Source organism: Anolis carolinensis, chromosome 1, assembly GCF_035594765.1.
Source record: "Anolis carolinensis isolate JA03-04 chromosome 1, rAnoCar3.1.pri, whole genome shotgun sequence".
Classification (NCBI taxonomy): domain Eukaryota; kingdom Metazoa; phylum Chordata; class Lepidosauria; order Squamata; family Dactyloidae; genus Anolis; species Anolis carolinensis.
In genome coordinates, this window is record NC_085841.1 from 42,048,552 (window position 1) to 42,073,655 (window position 25,104).

The following is a 25,104-nucleotide window of genomic DNA, read 5'->3' on the forward strand; positions in this document are numbered from 1 at the left end:
AAAATGTGCAGTATTAAACAATGGTTAAACAATGATGCTCACTGCTTTTCTGTTCCACAGAATTTCACTCCACATAAGCTATGTCGCCACTCCCTGAACCAGGGCAAGCTTAAAGCCATCTTGGGAGGGAAGAGAAAGAAAAACTATCAAGCAGAATCCCTAGATAGATGCCAAATTCAAACAGCTTACCTGGCGCAAACTTAGTTGTTCCATGGAATCTAACTATTCCAGTTCTCTGTCCAACCACAAGCACTCTGTCCCCGATTTGAATTTCCCCCTCATCAAAAGGATTTCTCCTTGCAGATGGGAAAGTGTAATTTCCCCCTGTTCAATTAAATTCACAAAAATAAAGGGTACATATTTGAGCCACATCAAAGGAGGAAAAGATTATTACTAATTATTCACAGATAACACCATCACAATGGAGGTTGCATTAATGAAACTAAGCAGCGTCTCAGCAGAAAAATTAGATACTAAGTAAATATGCCTGTGTGCTCTTTTGAAATTTAGCACAGTGTATATCTATAATTTATATGCACTTAAGATTGGCACAATTAGAGGGAATTAGAATCTTGAAGTTTAGGGGCTGTCTTCAAAGTGTAGCTCCCTAGAGAAATCTGACCTGTGTTAACATGTTTGATAGGCCAGTCTTTTTTTTGCTTGTTTTATCTATGGATCTGATTCATGAAACCACACAAAAGCCTCCTACAGCTTGGAAACAGGCAAGCACTAAACTCAGTTTGATGTGATACAAAAGGGAACTGAACAGGAATGAAAAGGGTTCCTTGGAGCATTTTAAGATTTGTAGTTCTGTCTTACTTTTATTCAAAAATGTTCAGCTGAATCAAATGGGGTAATTACAAAGGAAGCATTCACAAAATGCATTCTCAAAATTCAGTTCTCTTGTGCATGCACAGTGACATACAAGGGACAATCTGGCCTGCTCCCTTTTCAAAGATGTTAATTTAACTCTGAGCCTTAACATAACATACCTGTTGATGGATGGCCATCATCCTCATGAAGTTTAAAAGTCAAACCAGCAAGGTTTGGTGACCTCATAGTTATTGAATTTCGCATAATGACTGAATTTTGTAACTTTCACAATACCAAACTCATCTCAAAAATCTGTCGACAGAGCCTCTGTTACATTAAAAGAAGTTGAGATTTACCTGAGCACCACACAAGGCCCATTTCTATCGTATTTTATAAAGTAGCATTTCTAAAAAGAACAACTGAACAGAAACCATACCAGCAACATTTTTGGATGCAACAGAATGGGCTTTTGGGCCTTCTTTCTTATTGCTTGAGGAGTTCCACCTCTTGGGACAATTTCGCTTGCTGTCTAATGAAGTAGTGGAAGATGAATTGCTGCTAGATCCCAGGGAAGTTGCTAAAATTAATAAAACAAAGAGCCAGTCAGAGAAAAGAAAGAGGCATCCAAGGCAGAATTTTGCAAAGGTTTTCATTCCCACACCTAAGAGAATAAGAGAAAAGGCTGGCTGCTACTGATGGACACCATTCCATCTTCCAAGCCTATTTTAATAGCATATAGCACTTGTAAACATGGAGAATAATTGTAAAAATAATGTAGCCCCAAGTAATAAACGACATCATCCCTTTGCTTTTGATAGCCAGTCTATTAAATCTTTGATGAGAAACAGGGGGAATGACATTTTGTGGGTGAGTTATTAAGTGCGTGGATTAGTGCCTACTGCATGCCATTACGCACAATATTAATATTAAAATCCAGTCTATAAAATAAGATTGTGAGGTAAATCATTTTCATTTCAATTTATGAAATCTTGATGCACACGCTGCCTACAAAGATTTATCTCTAATTTTCCCTTTTCTTTATAGCTTCCTCTTCTGGTCTGTTCTAATCAACACTGAAGAGCATGCAACAAGATATAGATCTCAGCTGATTCATCCATAAATCTGTGTATAATACTAATTTATATGCCTGTTACAAATGATAACAGTTTCATGGAAGTCTGATGTAATAAACCAGGAATAGACAACTGTGTGGGTCTAGTGGTGGTGCAAGAACTCAGGGAAAGCCCACCACTGTATCACTGGAAAACTGGAAGTAATGATATGTCATTTTTGCTTCCCATTTGGACTTGGTAGTTTCAGGAATTCAGGGAACTCAGGATTCAAAAAACAAAACTGCCACATTTCCAGGGAGAGTTATGATGTTTTCAGACATTTCCAGGCCAAAAAAAAATGCTCATTCCCAAACACAAATAGGAAGTTGTTCTCAAGGGTTTACGGGTGTCCATGGTGACTGGGGAGCTATAAAAATGACTACTGTCCTATGAACCCTGTGCTTTCCACTCCAAAATAGCTTTTGACACAAAATTATATAATTATGGATATTAGGCTTGGGCTTCGTATCCGAAAGTCTTGTTGCTCGGAAATAAAGTCGGATGTTTTTTAGATCCGAGCTGGTTTCTGACGCGTGCACGCACATCAGAAGCACACTTCCGATTTTGAACCATTTGTCCCTCTTGATCGGAAATAGCTTAGAACCGCTCAGAAGTCTGACTCAGCAAACTGTGCACTCTCAGTCGAGCCTGATGGCTTAAAGGCGAAGCCTAACATGGGGCTTGACTCTCAGCCAATCAGGGCTTACGTTTGAGGGGGGTGGGGTTTGCTCGCAATAACGCTAAACCCTACTGCATGGCCAGAAATGCTCATTGCAGCCAGGAAAGGGATTGTGGTGGGTGGTTTGGCTAGCTGTGTCTGGTTGCCAGGCTCGTTGCTGGCTGCCTGTGTGTGCTGCTTGCTTGCTTTTTTTGTTTGTTTTTTGAAGAAGGAAGGGGAAAGAAGGTGAGAGATAGAACAAAGGGAGAAAGAAAGCTGAGTTGTTTTCCAGGCTGTAAGAGAAAGAGAGTTTGTTTTTGGGGGCAGGAAGGGGAAGGGGGCTCTTTTTTAATAATAATAATAATAATAATAATAATAATAATAATAATAATAATAATGTAATTCATAGTTTTAATAAAAAAATCCCTAAAAATTAGTGGATCATACAAACATTCTGAAATTCTGTGAGCTAACAGTGGATGATGTGTTCTACTCTAGCAAATTTGATCAGGATAGCTGAAAAAATGAGGGCGGGAGAACCCCTTGAAGTTTTCCTCCTGGCACTGCTGTTTTTCCCTATTGCGCATGCGCCATTAACAAAGCACTTATGAAGATTCAGAAGTTTCATAAAATTTTGAACTTTTTACCTTCAAAAATCGGAAATGACTTTAGAAACAAAGCACCAGCACCCCCTACTTTTGAAGACAGTTTACAACCATTTTTTTGTGGGTTGCACAAGCCTAATGGATAGAGCAATTCCAAAGGGTTAGATTGTGCTGTTAGGTATGTCCTTAATACTGGGGGGGGGGGGGGGGGGGGGCTTAAATTACTAATCTGTATGACATTTTATTTATTTATTTATTTATTAGGCTTGTATACCGCTACTCCCAGTTTGGCTCGGAGCGGTTTACAGAAATAGATTAAAACAATACAGTTAGCTTTAAAATAACAATAAAACATCTTTATACGCAAATGTGCTCAAAATAATCCTATAACAGGGAATTTCAATTATCAAAGTTAGAATTCAGTCTCATAAGATGGGGAATTTGGAAAAGGTGCTTGCTGGAAACAAGGCTGAGAATTCCTGTTTGGGAGATTTCAAGAACTGTAGTTCAAAAAAATAACTTTTCCTGCCTGGTCAAAGTTGTTTATAAAATTTAAGGCAAAAAATATCACACAAAAGTTAAAAATATAATGAAACCATCAACAAAATATAAATAGCACAGCACATGAACATCTTTTCTGCCTGAGGAATCAAAGATGTAAAACCAAAGAATTGAAAAGGATCCTATGGACCATCAAATCCAACCTTTATTCAAAGGAGAATTTCCAGGAGTAGCTCTCACCACCTTTTTAAGCAATTAGTTCTATTACCAAACCACTCTCACCGTCAAGGAGTTCCTTTTAATGTCAAATCGCAATCTATCCTCCTATAACTTAAAAATCATTCATGTTGTCCAGCTCAATGCAGTTCCTTCTGTACCCTTGAGAAATGAATCCCCTACCACTGGCATCTTTTCTTCTTGCTGCTGTTGGTATTTAGATTGGTTCATTTTCTGGCATGTAGTGTGTCTTGCCACTTGTCTTCTGTTTGCACCTTTTCATCGTTGTTCTTCTCAGGCAGATGCAGGAAGTGTCTGTTTAGTTTGAGCAGCTCCAAATCACGTGTGCATGGTGTACTTCTAAGGATGACTGTCCTCCAGGGTGTTTCCTCCTTTTTGCAGGCCTCTTCATTTACACTGGCAGTGTATTCCTGTTGGTTCTGCAGGATCTCCTTTTCTATTCCATCCAGGAAGTCCTCATGTTCTCTCATGTACTGAAGAATCTCAACACGTAGCTATAATGTACCAACCTTCTCTTACAAGACAGGGACCAGTTTGCACTTGCTGAAAGTGTAGTCAGTGAGATTTTCTGACAAGAAGAGAAACACTATATACGCAGTGCAGCAAACAGATCCTTCTGCCACCCTTCTTACAGTTACTTTTCTTTCATCCTTTTCAGACTGTTATAATTTTACTGAAATGGCTGCACATGCTACAAAAGAGGTGCTAGTGGCCCCCACTCCAAAAACAGCAGTTATAGAATACTTGTGACTGTTAGGTTCACCCCAAGCAAGTCAATAACTCATCAGAAGCCCCTATTCCAATTGAACCTTGTGCTCAAGGAAAGCACACAGCCAACATCAAACCAAAGTCACCACATAAACTGTCAAAAATTTAAGAGGAGTCAAGAGGAGAGAACACAACTCAACTACTGCTCTATCCTGCCTGCCTACAAAAGAATAAAAGGCGGGTGCCAGTTTAATCTCTGTAGGAGGTTTGTTTCAATCCAAAACTTAACTATGCTCATCATTTGGGCACTATCAAATAACTCACCAAATATGATGACTCTGTAGGCAAACATGTTGATGTATATAGCCTAACAGGCAGAGAGAAACATTTAAATTATAATAAATATTGTCTGTACTGTGTTTTGGAATAGTTGTATGTATTCCTGTTCATCTGATATGCATAGAGCCGCTTTGGGCACCATCTTGTGGAAAAACAGTATATATATGAATGATCCCAGAACTTCAGTTAGCAGATAATGTATGCATTACCATCTGATCAAAAAGAAATAGCCTACAGCTAAAATTGAGAGTGAATGTTTCAGTTTTAAGTGCATTATTTAAGCACCTGGGGCTTTAGTATCTGAACCAAAGCATACTCATATGGAAATAACCTCCATTAAAATCAATGGGATGTCTAAGCATCTGTAAACAAGATTTCTAAGGGGTGTGAATATGTACAATTTGTTATACAATTGCTCAACATCACCATATAAACATGTTAATCAGAAAGAGAGTAAATTTATGGTTTATGCCTGTGGAAACATTTTTTACGTTTAAAACTGTGTTAATCTCAATCAAACTCTGGGAAATGGTGACCATACTAACCATTAAAGTAAGTACAACATCACTCCATCTGCACTTTGGTGTCCAGCATCAATTGCCCAAGAGATTGTGAAACACAGCCCAGGAATGAATATTTAAGCAACAATAGAAACTTTTTGGCCATTTTACTAATCATTAAAACAAGCACAACATCATTACAATCTCCCTTAATTCCTCAATTATTTCACATTTTCCCAGTAAATGAGTAAAAAAAAAAACCACATGTTTCTCTGAAATGAATGGAAGATCTAAGGAATAAATTACCTTCTTTACCAGGTGGAGTTTTCATTCCTCTCTCATTGCCCAAAAATGCAGAATCAGAAGTACTCTCCTTTTTCAGTGCAGACAAACCTGAGCCATATCAATGAAAGTATCACAGTTTAACAGTAGTTCACATTGTACACCAATACATGGTACAGCAAAAAAATACTTTTAAGTTCCTATAGATAATTTTGGGATCATATATGACAGAATGTTCCCTTATTCTTTTTCAAATATAAACAGTCCTCAAGTTATGAACAAGATAGGTTCTGTAGATACATATTTGAGGTAGGGAAACCTCCATAGCAAGGCAAAATAATCACACACACAGCTTTTTTGCAAACTTGTAAGTAAAAAAATTAAAGTCATCAAACAAAAACACCAAAGCCATGCGGATCCTATAAATTCTACTATAGGCAACTGTAATCACACATTTCCATTATAAAGTTTAACTTGCCCCCCAAGATTTGCTAGCACTAACATCAAAAAAGTTCTGAAGTATCCCAGAGGGGCTTTTAAGTAAAAAATTGCTGATACATATAATACAATTCTGAAAACAGAATCAACTGTTTGCATAATAAAATTGCCTATGCCAAAATAGAACCTACCCTCAATAAAATATGCATTGGAAATAGTAATGAGGTTAGGTACTATTCAGTGCAATCTTTATTCCATATTAATAATAGACAACCTGCCACGATTAGCAAAGAACGTTCGTTGGCAGCTGATCTTGTTGGCAACCATCACAAAGCGCAGAACTTTATTTCTCATCAGCTAAATCACACCAACTGGCTTAATACAGCTGTTCAGATGTTTTTCTCTACTAACTTATGAATGTGGGCTATTCTTAGGTGTTTATCAGACCAGTCTCAAAGACTATCAGGAACTCAAATGTTTGCAGATTAGTTTTCCAGAAATTGATTCTTGCAGTGGGAGAATGAAATCTGAAGAATGTGTGTTTTCTATTTCAATAAATAAGCAAATAATCCATTTAAATACAATGCTTATTACTGCTCACAGTGGCGCTTTACACCACCACAAGATTTCTAATGGCTGACTTTCTCCTCTACTAATGTTGAGTGACAGAGGGCTAGATCACCATCCCTCAACAACTCCTCTACCAGTCCTTCTTTAGGAAATGACCATTACTGCCAGTCTTTTAGGTAAGGTCCTATGAATAGTTTAAAAATGCAAGGGGATTGTTTAGTGGGAGGTTGAGAAATTAACTGGAGATATTTCTTAAAAAATCACAAAGCTGTACATGCACCTATCGAAACGAATTTCAATAGAATTGGCCCTAACTGATGGCATACAACACAAGATTTGCATTTAGAGGGTCTTTTGATAATCCTTGGCATCTCCAGGCAGAGCTGAGAAAGCCTAAAATGTTAGAAAGTCAAAGTACTGACAACACTGAGCTAGATGGACAAGTAGTGTGACATAGTATGTGTTATGGTTGAGCCTTCGGGCTCCGGTAATGAAAGAAAGGGTCGTAAGACTCCTCGAGAGTCAGACACTCTCGAGGAGCGTGAAAGGAAACGGCTCCGGGATTTGTTTGCAGAGCCGACAGATGAGGACTCATTTGAGGGTTTTTCTCAGGGTTTGGAGGAAGAGATGGCCAGCTCGGAGGAGGATGATATGGAATGGACTCATGTGAGGGAGGATTTGGGTGTTGGGGAAACAGGCAATGAAAGCATGGGAAGTGATTGGCGGGTTGCAGGATCAGACCCATGGACTGGTTGGAGGGATGGAGCGGGATCCACAGCTGGGGATGCTGTGGGGCGTAGTCGAAGGTGCTTAAGCTCTGATGAGGATGATGATGTTGGGGCGTCTGGAATTGGGATGGCAGCTGACAGCGATGATGAGCTTGAACTGTGATAAAATGGGGTTTGGGACCAATGTCTAATTGCGTTGGGCAAGGTAATCTGGACGGACGCTTGGGCTCTTGCTGGGGAATTTCCTGAAGACGGGTGTGTTTCATTACTGGATACGTAAGTTTACCAAGGACGGGGCATTGACGGCGGGAGGAACTGTGTGGGGTTTTTCTCTGTGCAACTTGTGTTTAATCTTGATAGCTTGGACCTCCGTCGTCTTTTTGACGGGCAATATCTACTTTCACTGGATTGACGCTGGACTGACTGACTACGATTCCGGATTAACCCTTCTGCTGGCTATCGGTGTGACCTTTGGATTCCTTGACGACTACGCTTGGCTTTTGATCTTCTGGACCGGATTGGGACCCTGCTGACTGCCGTTACCCTAAACCTGAATCTTGACTACAACCACGCTCTCGTTCGCTGCAGGAAGGAGTAAACAAGCCTGGTTTACTCCCCTGCTGTTCCTGAGTAGCAGAGAGGAATCTGCCGCCAGTCTTTTGTTTACATTCCAACTCCTGTTGATTCTCTTTTGTTTGCATTGTTTGCCAAGCTGAAGTAAGCTCTTTGATTTAATCCGGATTATACTCCTGTTTAACCCGGTTTTTCCCTTTGAACTGTTTAAGCTCAAACTGAGCTGTTTTTTGGTTATTTAGCACACTGAAGTCAAGTGTTTGCCCTGTTCTTTGTTCCTTACGGGCGTTTTTAGTTCTGTAACCTCAATAAACTGAGTTTTGTTTTACTTGCTGGCGTTCTGTCTATGACAGTATAACCACTATTTTAAAGGGTTTTTATCAAAATTAAAACAAATGGAAAATAATAAATACAATCTAAACAACAATAGGTGGGAATGAGTTTTAAAAAATCAATGTAGGTTGATACTAGGTTTATTTCTGCTCAGTCCACTCTATCTAGCATTACAACTGTGTGGCAGTTTAGTACCTGTGCTCAAAGTAGCAATAATTGTATTAGGTCCAGGGGTTTAAAACTGTAAGTGGTTGGAAGCCCCAGAAAGAAATTAACAGATTTGAAACTGATTCCAGAGATGTCTCAGATTATATCTGACCATTTTAATGGAGAAAACCTTGTAAAATGTTTTTTTAAACATAAAGGGAACTTCAAGATACATTAGTCTGTAATGGCAAAATGTTGAATACATGGTAAGTGTGTCATCACAGATCCAAGGTTAGGAGCCCCCAACTTCTGGATGCTGCTCATTCATGTTCTAATGTCCTCTGGCATCAAATTTAAAAAAGACTATAATACTTACCAGAATTCACTTTGGAAGATACACGAGTTACATCAATTTTCTTGGACTTCACTACAGGCAAAGGACATGAGGAGGAAATTCTTGGGCTCTTTTTCCGTTCTGAAGCTTTACTTATTTTAGAGAGCGGTGCAAAGATACCTAGCAGGAAAATACACAAGGGAGATAACAGCTATTAATTGCAGACCTCAGCTATTCCTCAACAACCCTATTCAAATATTTATGCCTGTTCAACTATTTAGAGGACTGGTGAGCATTCGACAGCTTTGTATTCAGCCTTTAATCATTCTTATCTTTACAATGCTCCTTCAAGTACTACTGTTTCTCCTTTATGGAGAGAGGGTGGAGTACATTAACCGGGAACACTTAAGCATTCACAGGTACAAGCCTATGATTAAGATGAATGCCAGTCTCATTTGTCTTGCTTACGTCCTAGCCATCTTCCCATCACTTTCATACTTCCTGAGTATAGATTTTGTAATTCTTAAGTAACGGAAACACACACAGTTTCAAGAATGTCACAAATAATACAGGCACAGAGAATACTATTACAATTATTACTGCCAATACCAATATGAAATGTCAACCAAACTACAATACAATCTATTTAACATACAAAGATGAGGCTCCTGATAACTGTAAAATTTTAGTTGAGAGCTAATTATGAACATTGTTCACAGGGTCCATGAATGCTCTTTTATGACAGATCTAACCTGCTAGGATCCGCCATCAGCCTAACTTCAACTCAGAAAAAGTGAAAAAAATGGTTGACAACTATTTTGATCATGTCAAAAGGATTGCATGAAACAGACCATAAGACAATGTCACAGGAGAAAAAACCTTTACCATAGTAGTAGTAGTAGTAGTAGTAGTAGTAATAATAATAACAACAACAACAACAACTTTATTTTTGTATGCTGCCACCATGTCCCCGAAGGGACTCAGAGCGGCTTACATGAGGACAAGCCCAATCAGTCACATTTACATCATAAGATACAGTTTAAAACACAAGTATCAACTAAAACAAATTAAACATAACTATAGTTAAAATAACATAGCTATAAAACCATTAAAAAGTAATTTACAATCATCCGTGAGCCTTTAGAAGGTCCCATCCTAAGGCATAATGGGTAACTAACAAGTCATCAACGTTAGAACTGATATATAAATCAAAGTAGAAATACATGGGGTAGGAAGTAGGTGGGGAAAAAGTCCTGAGACGAAAAACAACAATAAGGTGGAAAGGCGGCTATCAATATGAACAGGGGCTGGGTTGTAAGGGTTTGTCTAATCGAAAGCACGTACCATGTTTTGGTGCACACTTGAAGTACTGCACTTTTGCAACAGTTCCATTGTTTTTCCCTTCAGGTTCATCCAATTCTATGCCAGCCCACTGTCCACTAGCAAACTCAGTTGTGCCACAAAATCGTAGTGTGCCAACCTGAACAAGAGTGAGGGAAAAACATGTTGTACTTATGAACATTTAGATACTGCTTAATAAAATATCAACATGATTTATGCACAAAAATTCTAAATTAAATTGTTAGTTCAACTAGATTTAACCCAATAAATGAATGAAATTTTTGAGCTACAACTGAGCAACTGATTTAAATAATTAAGTGAATCTAGACCTCCATATTTGTAGGTTTGATTAAAATGTTATCTCTAGGAACCTCCGGAGCCATGCCAGAGGACTGTAGCATTAATGTAGTTTGGCACCATTTTAACCGCCATGGCTTAATTTTATAAAATCATGGAAGTTGTAGTTTTATACGGTCTTTAACCTTCTCTGCCAAACAGTGCTGGTGCCTCATCAAGCTACAAATCCCGGGAGCCATGATAATCAAAGTACTGTCAAACTGCATTAATTCAACAGCGTAGATACACCACTAAAGATCCCAGGAGAGAACACCTAGAAATATCTAGTTTCTGTAGTGTGATTCTATAGTCAACTTCCAGCAGAAGCTGACCATAGAATATACAGAATATACAATATACAGAGCAATATACAAAGCCATTAGTAACTTCTCTCAGCCTCTGCCTCTACAAACTGTACAAAGGAGTCTGTTCCAAAAGGTCACTGACATGACTGAAAAAGCCTGTTTCAGAGATATTGCACGATAACATTGTGCTGGCCACAGAACAACCAATAAGACCTCCTCTGACAACCTCACAGGTAAGTAGGCTTACTCCTCCAGAATGAGCGTTATTACTAAGAAGGTATTGTATGTAAGAGTATAGCAGTTTCAAATACAAGGGCTTTATGCCTCGACAACTTTGTAGTAGAATACAATGTACTCATACAATTTGGTTCTGCTCCATCCTAAAACCAAGACAACCAGATCCAGAAGTCAGGATCCAGTATAAACACTCCATATATATCTCACATATGTATATGTATAGGGTAAATGTTAAACCAAGATGATATTTTCAAGCTCATATGACAGACAGCAATGTCGGCTTTGGCCTTACTCATAAAGTGTCATGTACAAAGAGAATGCTGCAGTAAAAACAGATATCCCTATTAATCTTGCCACCCTCTGAATTGTGTCCAGTAAACTATATTCAGTGTTACATGAACAAGCTTCACTTGTTCACAAAATGATTCCTTTTCCATCCTTCTCCTACTCAAACAGCTCTGTTGGGTGACTGAAATGCAAACAACAATAAAGCTAATAAGTGTTCTTAAATTGCTAAGTTGTTATTTGAATGCCCATACCAATGTTTTATTTTGTGAGTATGCAAAATAATTGCTATATTAATATTTTGGGATTCTGTAGATATACTAGTTTTTAATAATTTCTGAAAACAGTAACTCGAAAACTTGCTGTCATTATTGTTGTGGCGTTTTTTGTTGTGTTGTTTCTGATCTATGGTAAACCTAAAGCAACCCTCTCACAGGTTTTTATGGCAACATTTAACCTGAGGTGGCTTGCCTTTGCTGCACACTGAGGCTGAGAGTGTGTGACCTGCCCAAGATTTCCAGACCAAGCAGTGATTTAAACCCTGATTTCCAGAATCATAGTCCAATGCTCAAACCACTGCACCACACTGGAACTCATAATAGTACTTATGAGACACATAATTCTTAGAACAGAGTAAACATTTGGCAAGACATGGAGTTCAGATACTCTTACTGGCATAGATTTCAGTATCTGAGTCACATGAAAGACTAACCATTCTGAAATGCTATCAATCAATCACAACTGAAAATTCATACATTTAATTATTAGCTGTAGACTGTGATTTCAAGAACTTTTGAAGAATGAGCCATTTAGTGTTACTTTGAAAAATGCTTTTTGAAACACAACTTCATGAGAGCAAAAAGGACACAAAGCCAAGTTTTGAACAGTCGCAGTTAATATGATAACATGTTTTGTTGGTCAATTACAGAACAGAGAACAGCTGCATATCCCTTGTATGGGCAAGGCCTATGTGACATTTATATGTGGGTTTGACCTGCTGACCTATTCAAGAGATACAGAATTACATATACTTCTTAAAAGCAATCTCCCACTGGTTCATTACAGTAAATGGCTGAGAAACAATTCAGAATCAAATGCAGACTTTATGGACCAATAATATGCTTTTCCCTGATAGTCTATGTGGAAAGTGAAAATATACAGCTTTGCAAAAGGTTTTATTTCATACTTGCTTGGGTAACTGTGGAGATGGCTTTATACCTTATTACATTTCAGAGCTAAAGTAGGGTTCATTATTACCTAAAAATCCCATTTGAACAGAATTACTGTGAATCTTAATGCTATCAGATACAATAACAGTCAAAAACATGTCTAAATTCTCAGACAACCAACCGTGAAGAGCATTCACTGTTGGCCAAGATCAGAAGGATACATCAACAAACTGAATAAGTTCCTTAAGTTAAAATTTAATTTTAAACTTTAAAATTAATGGAGCTTCCTCCTAAAGATGTGTATAATAGTGTACTGTTAACTATGCCGTTCCTCATACTTCTAGGGCTCAAATCAAAAAGAAGCATTGGGAAAACAGACTGGATCACAATCAGAAATGTAGGATTTATTTTATATTTCTAAAACATGAGGATTCCTAATATGAAATTATAGAGTTGAAAGAGACCACACGGGCCATCCAGTCCAACCCCCTGCCGTGCAGGAAAAAGCGCAAAGAATGGAATAGAGCTCATATCTCTTTGCTGTTGCTATTAAAAAATTACAAACCAGAAATCCTTTGAAAACCTACAATATCACCCAGAGATTTCCTAAGAGACTGAAATCTACTTTCTGCCCATTCTCAGCTTAATGAAGCAGATCACTTCCTGAGACAGAGACAGGCGATTGTAATCCAATGCCTCTGCATATTGAGCCCTGGGGTCTTCTCAATCCAGTCTTGCACAGTTTATTTCACCTACCTTCTGTCCTGCGATGACAACTCGATCTCCTAGCTTTAAACCAAGGGATCCTAGCATATCTTTGCCAGTGACATTATCAAAATTGGGAAGCATGGCCTTGGAGATGTCACAAGATAGCGGCACTGCATCTAAGAGCATCTGTTTGATCTCTTTAGCACTTGCTGCTGCATCTGCCATCTCCAATGGCATGTCTACTGGGTCAGGAACCACATCTGCTGGTGTCTGTCCTTTATCATTCTGCAACAAAATCCCCAAATCAGAAAAAAAGAAAATCAGAGGTAGCATTAACACAGTTCAGAACAATAATAAACAATGACTGTCCAAGTCAGCATTGAACGAAAACATTCTTTAAAACAAACCGCGAAACAACTTTAGCCTTCATTCAGGCAGATGGGACATTTTATTCCCATTTTGTTGCAAAATTATCACAACTGGATCATGACATTGTCACTTCATACCTTGTAAACAATATTTCTACATTTCAGCCATCTGCTGTGTAGGTTTTTGTTTGTTTTGTTTTTTGTTTGCTTTTGTGCATTTGCATTTTACAAACAAAATTGTGGGAATTAAAATTGACTCAACCCATATTTGCTCAAAAAAAAGGGTAATAGCTAATCAGAAGAAACATTTCACCTCACATGATTATCTCCTGTGGATCTGAGGGCTTGCATATTATGGAAAACCCTTGAATCTGCATCTGCTATGTTCCAGTAGTTTCCTAACTAGCTTAACATAGATATAAAACACAAAACATGCACAGAGTTGCTTTTTTCAAAAGGGATCACCTTTTAATTTCTATCTTTCAAAAATACGTTTTGACTAACATAGTAAGAAACATTGACAGTCAAATATAGAAGAGAGAATGTTTATAAAAGCTTTCAAATCAAAACCTCACTCGAAAGGCAGGGTTGGCTCCATGTTCCAATAAACGTTTCACTGTTCCTGTGCACAAATTGAAGGCAGCAATATGCAAGGCTGTTCCAAAATCAAAGTCACTGCACGTGGCATCCACATCTAGAATTAAGTAACAGATCCATGTCAGATTGGACATTTTTTCAACAGGCTGGACTGATACTATACAGTGTTATTCCTCTAAATAAAATATTATCAAAAGCCTTAGTACAAATTTAATTTTAATCCTGATGATAATCTAAACATATATATTCATATCCATATGTCTCCATCAAAGTAGAATGATGCAGTTTCTAGTCTGTGCACTGACCAGATCTATGATTCTGAAGAATCCCAGACCAGCAAGAAAGAAATGTAGTTACAGTAGAGTATCATTTATCCAACATAAATGGGCCCACAGAACGTTGGATAAGCAAAAATGCTGAATAAGAAGGAGGGATTAAGGAAAGGCCTATTAAATGTCAAATTACGTTATGATTTTACGAATTAAGCACCATGTTTTACAACAAACTGACAGAAAAGGCAGTTCAATACACAGCAATGTTATGTAGTAATTACTGTATTTATGAATTTAGCACCAAAATATTGCAGTGTATTGAAAACATTGACTACAAAAACACTGACTACTAACAAATTGACTACAATTAAAGATAGAATTGCATAAAATAAACTTACAGTAACAACATTGTCGAAAATTAAATCTGTAAAACATTCAGTTCTTGCTGCCTTGAGAAAGAGCTGTGTATCCGGGTGGGAGGCAGAATGCATTGGATAATCCAGAACGTTGGATACGCGAATGTTAGATAAGTGAGACTCTATTATATTTACATGCAGTTATGTTTTTAATGCACAATGACATCTGTGAGGAACTCTAAGAAGCATGAAGATGAGGAAGAGTTTAACCCCCACACCCTTCTCCATCAGGGTTCTAACCACAGGGGGGACCCCATTAAGCAGCTAGGGAGAGATCAACAGAACAACAGCTCAAGAAGGGCTAAACTATGGTTTTCATGCTCCCCTCTGGCTGTTAGTTCTTATGTTAAAAGCCATGCAACTTAACATAATTTACATGAGAGCTATGTCTAATGTGTCCCTAACTTTTGCAAAACTGCTCTACTATGTGCCTTCAACCCATTCCCTAAAACTTAGTATAGATTTATTGCCAACTGCATGTTGTCACTAGTGACAGGAAGTGGTTGTATAACAAGGCAAGTGATACTAAATAATACTTAGATTCACTAGATTGAAATTCAAGCAGCATTATTTTTCTTTAAAAAAAAAAGCATCAAGCCTTTCCAACCTTCATATTCACAATGTGAGTTCAGTTAACATTAAAATGATATGAGATGGGGTATTTGGGATAATTTTGAAAATGGAAAATCATGTAGAAATAGTGCTTTAAACATACTTCTGCCCTAATGGTTGTGTGTGCGTATGTGTGCGTGCATGCACACCTACAAGTCATCTGTCAACTCAGGGCAACACTATGAATTTCATAGAGGTTTCTTGGAAAAGGAATACTCAGGTAGTTTTGCCAAGTCTTTGCTCTGAGTGACCAGTTAATTTTGCTTCCATCACTGGCTAGTATCCAGATACCTCTACACAGTAAAAAATTTAACCTGAACTGAAGCAACACACTTTTAGCAGATGGTGAAGCCACCCAGGGATCAACACTTACATACCCAAGTGACAATTTCTGCATCTCAAACCAACATTCCAGATTGCATTAAATTACAAAGGCAACACAGTGGGGGAGAAATCCAGGTATCTGAACATTCACAGTCTCACACAGATTTAATCAGGCATGCTGATTCAGTATGACAGGCATTCACAAAGCCTGGACTGTAAGCATCTTAACTTTCAAGACAAAATCAAAGTAAATTTTGACAACTGCACTCTAGTGGATTGATTAGAACAGAGAGATATTTCTCCAAATTTAACTACATTTTGGTTGTAAATACAACCTCTGGAAATATTTAAACGGATGTCATGAACTGAATCAAATAGGCTTTTGCAACTTCTCCCATATCTCACTTCCCTTAGTTGAGAGTTTCCGTCTTTTGAGAGTCAATCAAGCATATTTTTCTTTCAGTGTTATGCAAACCCTTCTATTTCATGAAGCAAACATAGAAAAGGAGTGATGCAAAATATCTCATATCACAGACAACACAATATGCCTCTGAAGATCTTAATGGCAGGGAATGATACATAACACCACCACAATTTCTGACTGCTGAACTGACCATAAGTTATTTGTGTATGCTTTTGAGTACAGAGACAATGTTCCTTAGCTCTCAGTACTCTCATTTAACAGAGCTTGGAAAGATTTATTTTTAAGGCTGCAAGTTCTAGAATCCTATAAAACCTTTTGGCAGATATAGTTATTGAGTAACCTTTTCAAGTGATAATGATCAGGCATACCAAACAGCATACAATAGTGCTACAGGGAACACAGCTAACAACTCATGGGGAGTACTACAGAACTGTGCAACTGACATAACATGACAAAATCACAGTGCCAGTTATTTGGAGTTCTGTTCATCTCTTTCAGTTCAGCTTCTGGGCATCATCAAAGCAAAAGATGTCTAGAAGAGGGGTGCAAAACTTCTGTGGATGTCCATGGAAGTTCCTCATCCAGCCCTTAAGTTTCTTCTATTCTCTTTGAAAAAAACCACATTGAAAGAACCCAAGCTTGCACCAATCCATAGGGAAAATGAAACAGAGAAGTGCTAAAAGATTTCTGGATAAATGCAGAACCTAAATATTTTTACAGCCAACCTTTTCCTATCAGAGAGATCTCAAAGTCAGATGATAAATTAAAATGAACAACAAAAATCGCAATGTAAACCAAAACATTTTAAAGAGGATACTGAAATGAGATTAAATGAAACCTATGCATTTTATGTGCACTGGTTAAATCAGAAATATCTCTTCTCATATTATTTTCTACAAATTATCGTATGATATGTCTCTGCAAGACTCAAAACTGTGTGGATCATGAGCCTATTCAGATAAATGTATGTGGACATTACTACTTGCAAAACTAAAAATGCTCAAACTGCAATTTCCTTGACTCCAATCACCAAGTGGCAGCCAATGATGTAGAACATGAATGTAGAAAATATACAGTACATGACAATATCAGGATGTGGCTGAGATGGTCAGAGATGTAACTCAATCACTACCCCCTCCTTCATGTAATCACAATATCTACTTCTACCACAGGACATACAACTTTCTGCATTGTTTCTTTCCCTTTGTCCATGTATAGGGAAAAATACAATTAGCCCTTGGTGGCACAGTGGGTTAAACCACTGAGCTGCTGAACTTGCTGACCAAAACTTGCTGTTCGAATCCGGGGAGTGGAATGAGCTCCCACTGTTAGTCCCAGCTTCTGCCAACATGCAAATGTCAGTAGATCAACTGGTACCACTCCGGCGGGACGGTAACGGCGCTCCATGAAGTCATGCTGGCCACGTGATCTTAGAGGTGTCTACGGACAACGCCACTTCTTCAGCTTACAAATGAAGATGAGCATCAACCCTCAGAGTCAGACATGTCAGATTTAATGTCAGGGGAAAACCTTTACCTTTATATTAGGAAAAAATAAAACAGGAAGCAGGACTTTCCAATGTGAGGGGACTGAGTAAGAAATGCAACATTGACTGATATTAAAATATGCAATATTTACCTTTTGGCTTTGCATTTTTCAGGATAACTGTAATGAGTTCTGGAACATCAAAGTATGCAGCATAGTGCAAAGCATTCATATTTGTCCAGCGGCTCCTCAAATTGATATCTGCACCCAATTCAATTAATTGGGAGGCAAATTTGGCAGCAATATTTACATCTCCTGAAAAATAGGTGTTTTAAAACATAATTTTATTTGGTTCAGCAGGCATTTAAAAAGCTATTGCAACACATCAGATTATCAGAAACTATGTCCAAAGAAAGTTGGTAAATTTCCAGCAACAATTATGAGATCAAGCCATTCTTAGCAAGATGTTGCTTTACAGAACAGCTCTGAGGTCTACTTAAGTGTCAGGCATTTTGAATAGGAAAACCTCCAGCAAAATTACGTTTCACTGTGGTACTTTCTACACGTACTCTATAAAAAAATTGGTGCATAGATTGTACATGCAAACAGATGTCTTCCCTCTAGGAATTTTGTAACATGTCAGGCAGTGCTTTATGGTTTGGTTTAAGCTTAATTAAGCATGGTTTGACCCTCTATTGCAGGCATGGCAAAATTTGGCCCTCCAAGTGTTTTGGACTTCAATTCTCAGAAATCCCAGCCAATTTACCAGCTGTTAGAAATTGTGGAAGTTGAAGTCTGAAACCCCTGGAGGGCCAAAGTTTGCCCATGCCTGCTCTATTAAAATAGGAGACAGAAATGAGACAGTTCTATTACTCTTACAACACAAAAGGGTTGGCATTAATTTATTCACAATTATGTATATAAAAATTGACATTCTCATTTCCATTACATTTTAACATATCACTGGCCTTGTTCTATCCCAGTTCCAAATGGGGCTGAAAGTCTTTTTCTTCTCAAACAAGAATCAGTGTATTCTCTTGTATTAATCTTTCTATCATATACATTTTTGTACACTTTTTTCCATCAACTTAAATATCTGTTTGTGTTTGTCCACATAGATTCATTTTAATCATTAATTTTTTCTACTGTATACATATAAGCCCTATAAGGTTCAAGTACAAGCTATTTGGTTGGTTGCATCTCCTTGCATGAACCTGCCCGGGCCCTGAGATCCTCAGGAGAGGCCTTTCTCTCAGTCCCATCTCCAGCTCAATCTCAGTTGGTGGGAATGAGAGACAGGGCCTTCTCAGTGGCTGCCCCTCAACTCTGGAATTCCCTACCCATGGAAGCCAGAATGGTCCCCTCTCTGCTATCTTTCTGGTAGCAGGCTAAAACCTTTTTATTCAGACAGGCTCTTAAATAAGGTTTTTATATAATGTCATGAGGTGCTATGGTTTTAGCTATGTATAGGTTTCAATCAGTTTTAAGGATTTTAGCATACACAAGCATCGCAGATCCAGCTTTAAGAAGGGGATAAACTTGCAAATGACCAAATATATCCAGGCATGAACTGTTAGGAGAGGGGATGAGGTAGAGGCAGACAGAAAGCAGATATACTGCTCAGTTAGTGAAAACACACTATCTCCCCCATTTTAGAAGTCTTAAAAATCCATCCAGTCAGAGGAACTGGTTCAAATGTAAGTACCACTTAAGACTTTCTCTTCTTTCATGATTTCTATGCTGTTCAAAGGTAGTGTTGTTTCTTTTACTGTACGTTTCAATGCTGCCTTGATTGCCCTTCTGTGTACTCATACAATGGCTTACAAATCTTAATATAAATAAATAATATTTTCACAAAAAGGAACATTTGAATCTGGTCTTAATATATAGAAATAGCTGTATTCACAAATCTAAACAAGTACAACACAACCAAAAAGAAGTAGAAAAGGACATCCTCCTTGCTTGCCAGGAAGAACAACAATCATCAAAAATGTCCCATGTCTTCTCTTACCAATGCCATGAGCTCCTGACTTGCACGTGTAATGCAAGATTGTCATATCAGTCAAGCCATCTCTGTCATTCACATTGCAGCCTCTCTTGATGATCTACAGAAATGGCAAAAGACCATTATCACACCAATTCAGTGACATAATACATCTTGCATTCAACCAAGTAAAAAGTTCCAAATGATATTTGGCAACACATTTCATTTTTATATTTTACCCGACCACTGGTATCACAGTTCCCAGCCATAAAAGCATAGAAAATACATCACATTATTTTGAATGCAGAATAGGAATAATTATATACCAATCCAAGTCCAATTCTTTTTTTAAAAAAACTTGACGTATACTAAGAAAATCTTTATAAGGAAATATTACCTCGTTTCCAATAACATCAATATTTTGTTGAACTTGAGGGACCCATTGTCTTAAAATGGCAAATAGTTCTGAGACCGATGTTTTAGGATTGAAAAGAATTTCCTGGCATGCTGGATCATTAGGATCAAAAAAGGAAAATTCTGAGGGAACACAAAAGATAGAGGCACAGTTTTGAAAAGAAGATTCCAATGGGGAGAGAAAACAAATCCCAAACATTTGTGAAGCCCAAATTTACATACTATATAAACAGTTAAGAGGCCTCTAACATGGTGGCAAATTCTTGGTGCTACATGTTGCCTCATTCACAAAATTATTTAGAAGGTTGAAAGGACAGTCTACCATATGGAGCCTTCTGATGCTTTCCCACAGCATCCTCTATCATTTTTTGTACCAGAAAAAAAAAACATTGAAAAGTGAGACGCAATGACTGCCAAATGTTTCTTGACTGGTAGTTAAGACCCAATGGCCAGGAACAGACATGTGTAGCTTATATTGATGTTCAGTGAAAATTGGAAATGTGAGTATTTGCTGATGGAAGCAGGAGAAGCAGATGTTGCACGTCCATATATATAACTCCTCTGAACAAATCTTGACAAGAAAACTCCGTAAGTTCTCCTTAGGCTCTAACTAAGTCAGAAACAACTTGAAGGTATGCAATAATAATAAAAGGATTGAACACTACTAATTTGTTTGCACCAGGATTTAGCCTTCTTTTAGTGAGCTGCTTCATGGAATTATCTGGAACATGCAGCTTAGTACTCAAAAAGATCTGAGTGACAAACCTATAAAGGTTATATTCCATTAAGTCTAAGTTTAGGAAAACAGGACTAGAGTAGATAATTGGAGATGAAGAAACTAATACACTAACACACACACACACACACACACACACACACACACATCATTAACACCAGAAATTGTCTTCTCCTCAAAAACCTGAGTTTTCCTAATTAAGCTGTCTTACAAACAAGTTGCACATTTTGCAAGCTATTCAGAATCTAAAAAGTTTTACACAAGGAATAAACAGCAGCAATTCCCCACATCTTAGCTGCATATGTTGTCAACTAGGGAAATTTATTGATACAGTTTGAATAAAACCCTATTGCTGTATACAACTGTTGGACTGGATAAACAGATTAATTTATTGGCACTAAGAGAATTATACAGTTAGAGGTACTTTTATGTATGGCATCATTAAATACGCTTAGTGACTGAATAGTTAGGTTACGTATCAGAATGACTATTAACAAATAAAGTTTTAAAGCTAACCATCCTCATCCCTGGTCATACAAAGAAGATTTTTCTAATTAAGTGGATTAGCGCTTTCTATTGTTTTCTTCCCAGCATGAAGCAGTGTCACAAGCATCTAAGTCACCGAAGAAAGAAAAAGAAAGTAGGCATGTTCAGAAAAGTATAAATAAGGTAGTTTTCCAACTAAACTTCTAAGGAAGCTTTCCAGCAAGTCAGTAAAGAATCATCCATGATTTACTGAAAATGAAACAAGGGAGACATAGATAGTTTCAAAGACATTAGTTGCCGATTCATTTTAAAATCTGTTTGTAAATAAAAAAGGGGGGCAAATCAAACGGTGAGAAGAATACCAAAAACAAGCACATTCTAACAGCTACATTTTGTATCAAATAGATTTCAGCTATGCTTTGTTTAAATTTGTAGTAGGCTGGTTTGGGTTCTACATTAGGAGAGAGGTTGGATATAAATTAAATAAATCAACAAAACAGGACCATCTATTTTAGAACTATGTAGATCAAGTTGGTAGTTTTAACTGACTCTGGACTTCACTATACAGAAATCTTGAACTGCAGCTTCCTGCAATACATATTAGCTAGCAAACTAAACTGTGCAGTGAGCAAAGCAACTTATATAAAGATGTTTTCAGGCACAATGAAATCCTGTGAAATTACTCCATGCGGGTGTAGGATGCATCACTTGTATCACAGAGCTGTCCCAGATTCAACAGCCATTGCAGCAGCAATAGAACAAGAAAGATCTAGTTTCCAAAGAAGTATGGATTACCCAATTAGCACTCATCCATCTACAAAATTGTTCTCTTCTTTTCCTAACAACAGCTAAGGGAAGTTGCAGAGTAGCAAGCAGGACACAATAAATTTAATGTCCAAAAACACACAAAGACTAACACATACAGAGAGAAAAGAAATTACTACTCAAATTAAGAAGAAAGGTAAACAAAAAGATTAGAGAGACTATTTAGGAAAAAAAGAAAGTTCATAGGTCACTTTACAACCAACCCAAACCTTCACCACAACAATCTACTACTAACAGCAGCTAAATTTTGGAAATACATGAACAGATGTAGGAATCACTCACCCCTCTCTAACAGCACTGCGATTGTACATTTGTGACAGATTCCTACCATGACTGCATATTAGAGTTGACAATGAGTAAAGCCCAGTTTCACTCCAAAACATACCACTTGGTATCTTCCCCATACATATATGTTGGAAACACATTTTCTGGCTTTCTCCCACTTGTTTTGATATCTGAATATCCAGAGCAGTACAAAATACTGCAGTGAATCACTGCAGTCCATCTGAATCAAGCCAATCTAATCCAATCTGGAACTGAAACAAATTAGTCTAATAGGACTAACTCATTTTTGAATTTAGTCAAATACCTCAACCACAGATTTATAGAGTAGTGGGTAGTCAAGCTACATTGCACCAAGTATTGGCGTAGGTAATTTGAAGAATTGCTGCAATATTCATAATAATCCATTTTTTTACAGCTGAAAGAATGCACATCATCTGGTAAAGCACAGCCATTTATCATACATCATCTTGGATACTGCACTTTAAAGGACAGACTGTTTACAGGGCTATCGCAAACTGCATTTCACCTTCACAAAAATAATTTCTACTTTAAGGACTTAAAGAAGAAAAGAGCTAGTTTTTTTTTTTAAGATCAACCTTGTGACAGTTAATGATTACCAGCAAATGAAACGTAAATTATATGTTGGAGACACAGTAAGATTGGGGAGCAGTTAAAAGATAATCATTCAGGCAATCTGTACTTAACTGAGATAAAGTTTGCTATTTAAGGCCCCTTTTTTTTGGGCCGGGCTGTGGCGCAGCTGTTGAGCAGCTGCCTTAAATCACTCTGACCATGAGGTCATGAGTTCGAGGCCAGCCTGTGGCGGGGTGAGCATCCGTCAATTAAAAATTAAAAATAGCCCCTGCTCGTTGCTGACCTAGCAACCCGAAAGATAGTTGCATCTATCAAGTAGGAGATAAGGTACCACTAATAAAAGTGGGGAGGCAAGAATAACTAATTTACGACCTGGAATGAGGAAGTGCCGTCAGTGTGGATGATGAAGCAGCTTCTCCCCCCTGTGGCCAGAATCGAACATCCCCTCAGAAGAAGGTTAACTTGCCTCTGCGTGTGTCTCTCAGTCTCTGTTTGATGTGTTTATGGGCATTGAATGTTTGCCCTATGTGTGTTATAATGTGATCCGCCCTGAGTCCCCTTCGGGGTGAGAAGGGCGGAATATAAATACTGTAAATAAATAAATAAATAAATAAATTTTACACTGCCATATAAAATCCGGATTATCTGCTTTGAACTGGAATATATGGCAGTGTAAACTCATATAATCCAGTTCAAATCAGATAATGTGGATTATCTGCATTGATAATCAGGATTATATAGCACTGTAGAAGGGGCCTAAGATTATTCTTCCAGGGAATTTTGTTCACATCTATTAGGCTAAAGCAGGGGGGACACAGTCTGAAGAGGATTTAAAGATTTAAATATTACTGATATACTAGTAATTACAGAGCTAACTGATTCAAGCCACTTAGATTTTTTCCCCACAGCAATGAACAAAGGCATTCTGACTTTAAAATGCTCATAATTAAGAAAAATCTCTGAAAATGAGTTCACATAAACCAGCTTGTGAAATGCTTGATACTGAAAATTTCTTTGAATACTGTCATGAACACAATACAGAGAAGGAGGAAATCTGACAAAAACTGGGTTGAAAATTAAACACATGATTGAACTGTGAAACAAACACAAAGCACATACTTTCAAATAAAGACTAAGTTTGGAACAAAGCACCCCCTGAGTAGTGGAAGCAAAATAGGATTCTGGAAGCAAGGAAGGTGAGGGGGAAAGGATCTGGGCAGAGAGAAAGGTGTGAGAGAGTTGGGGAGGGGGGATCAGGAAAGAGGAGGAAAAATTTGGAGTGGAAAGAGGGAGGTGTGGAGCCCCAGGGGCTGGTTCAGTCAAAATACCACTGAATCACAGAAACCTAGGGTTGGAAAGTACCACCAAAGTCATAGTCTCCAACAACATTCTGCCACGCAGGAAGACACAATCCAAACCTTCCTGAGGGATGGCCATCCAGCCTCTGCTTACAAAGCTCCAGAGAAGACCACACTGATATATTCTTGATCATTTTGTACTAATTCAAATCCTTCTCCCAATTGCCTCTATAATGTCTAATTTTTGAGTAAATTTTACTCTTGTTATTTAATATTTGGGGATAATATCCCATATTCCAAATGTCTTTTATCTGAAAAACTAGACAAGAAATAAAAGATCAAAAAGAAATGTGGAATCAATGTGAAACATTGAATATGTATGAATCAGTCTCGTTACAAAATGTTGCAATGTGTAGCCACTATCCAGTAACTAGTATGCAGCACAAAATAGCTATTATGAAGACTTTAAATCAAACAGTTGTTCTCACATGGCTTTATTTTAAAATCCATTTTAAATTTGATTTTAAAGATTTTTTTTTTCACATAACATCTACAATGCTTTTGCAGAACCCTAGGGCTCAGCAGAATGGTTTTAAAACCACTGGTCTACGAGAAATGAACTAATTGTGTTCACATGTGGCCTTGTGATTTTGAGACTTTTAAGTGACACTGAAATTCTATGTTGAGACTCAAATCATAATACAGCTGCTGAAATCATAACCCAT

The 25,104-nt window shown here is 37.7% G+C and overlaps 1 protein-coding gene across 4 annotated transcripts in view; it reads right to left on the minus strand.

Annotated features, from left to right (window-relative positions):
* clip4 (CAP-Gly domain containing linker protein family member 4) overlaps positions 1-25,104 on the minus strand; it is a 57,829-nt gene that overhangs the window by 15,036 nt on the left and 17,689 nt on the right. For 3 of the 4 annotated variants that reach the window (XM_062973144.1, XM_062973153.1, XM_062973171.1), the window contains exons 3-12: positions 20,139-20,278; positions 19,769-19,862; positions 17,911-18,072; positions 14,203-14,321; positions 13,308-13,544; positions 10,223-10,358; positions 8,921-9,058; positions 5,780-5,866; positions 1,250-1,390; positions 190-324 (exon numbers count right to left, since the gene is read on the minus strand). In XM_062973144.1, the coding sequence (XP_062829214.1) occupies positions 190-324; positions 1,250-1,390; positions 5,780-5,866; positions 8,921-9,058; positions 10,223-10,358; positions 13,308-13,544; positions 14,203-14,321; positions 17,911-18,072; positions 19,769-19,862; positions 20,139-20,278 (1,389 nt within the window). The remainder of the gene's footprint in view (positions 1-189; positions 325-1,249; positions 1,391-5,779; positions 5,867-8,920; positions 9,059-10,222; positions 10,359-13,307; positions 13,545-14,202; positions 14,322-17,910; positions 18,073-19,768; positions 19,863-20,138; positions 20,279-25,104) is intronic. The other variant, XM_062973162.1, reaches the window with a different exon arrangement.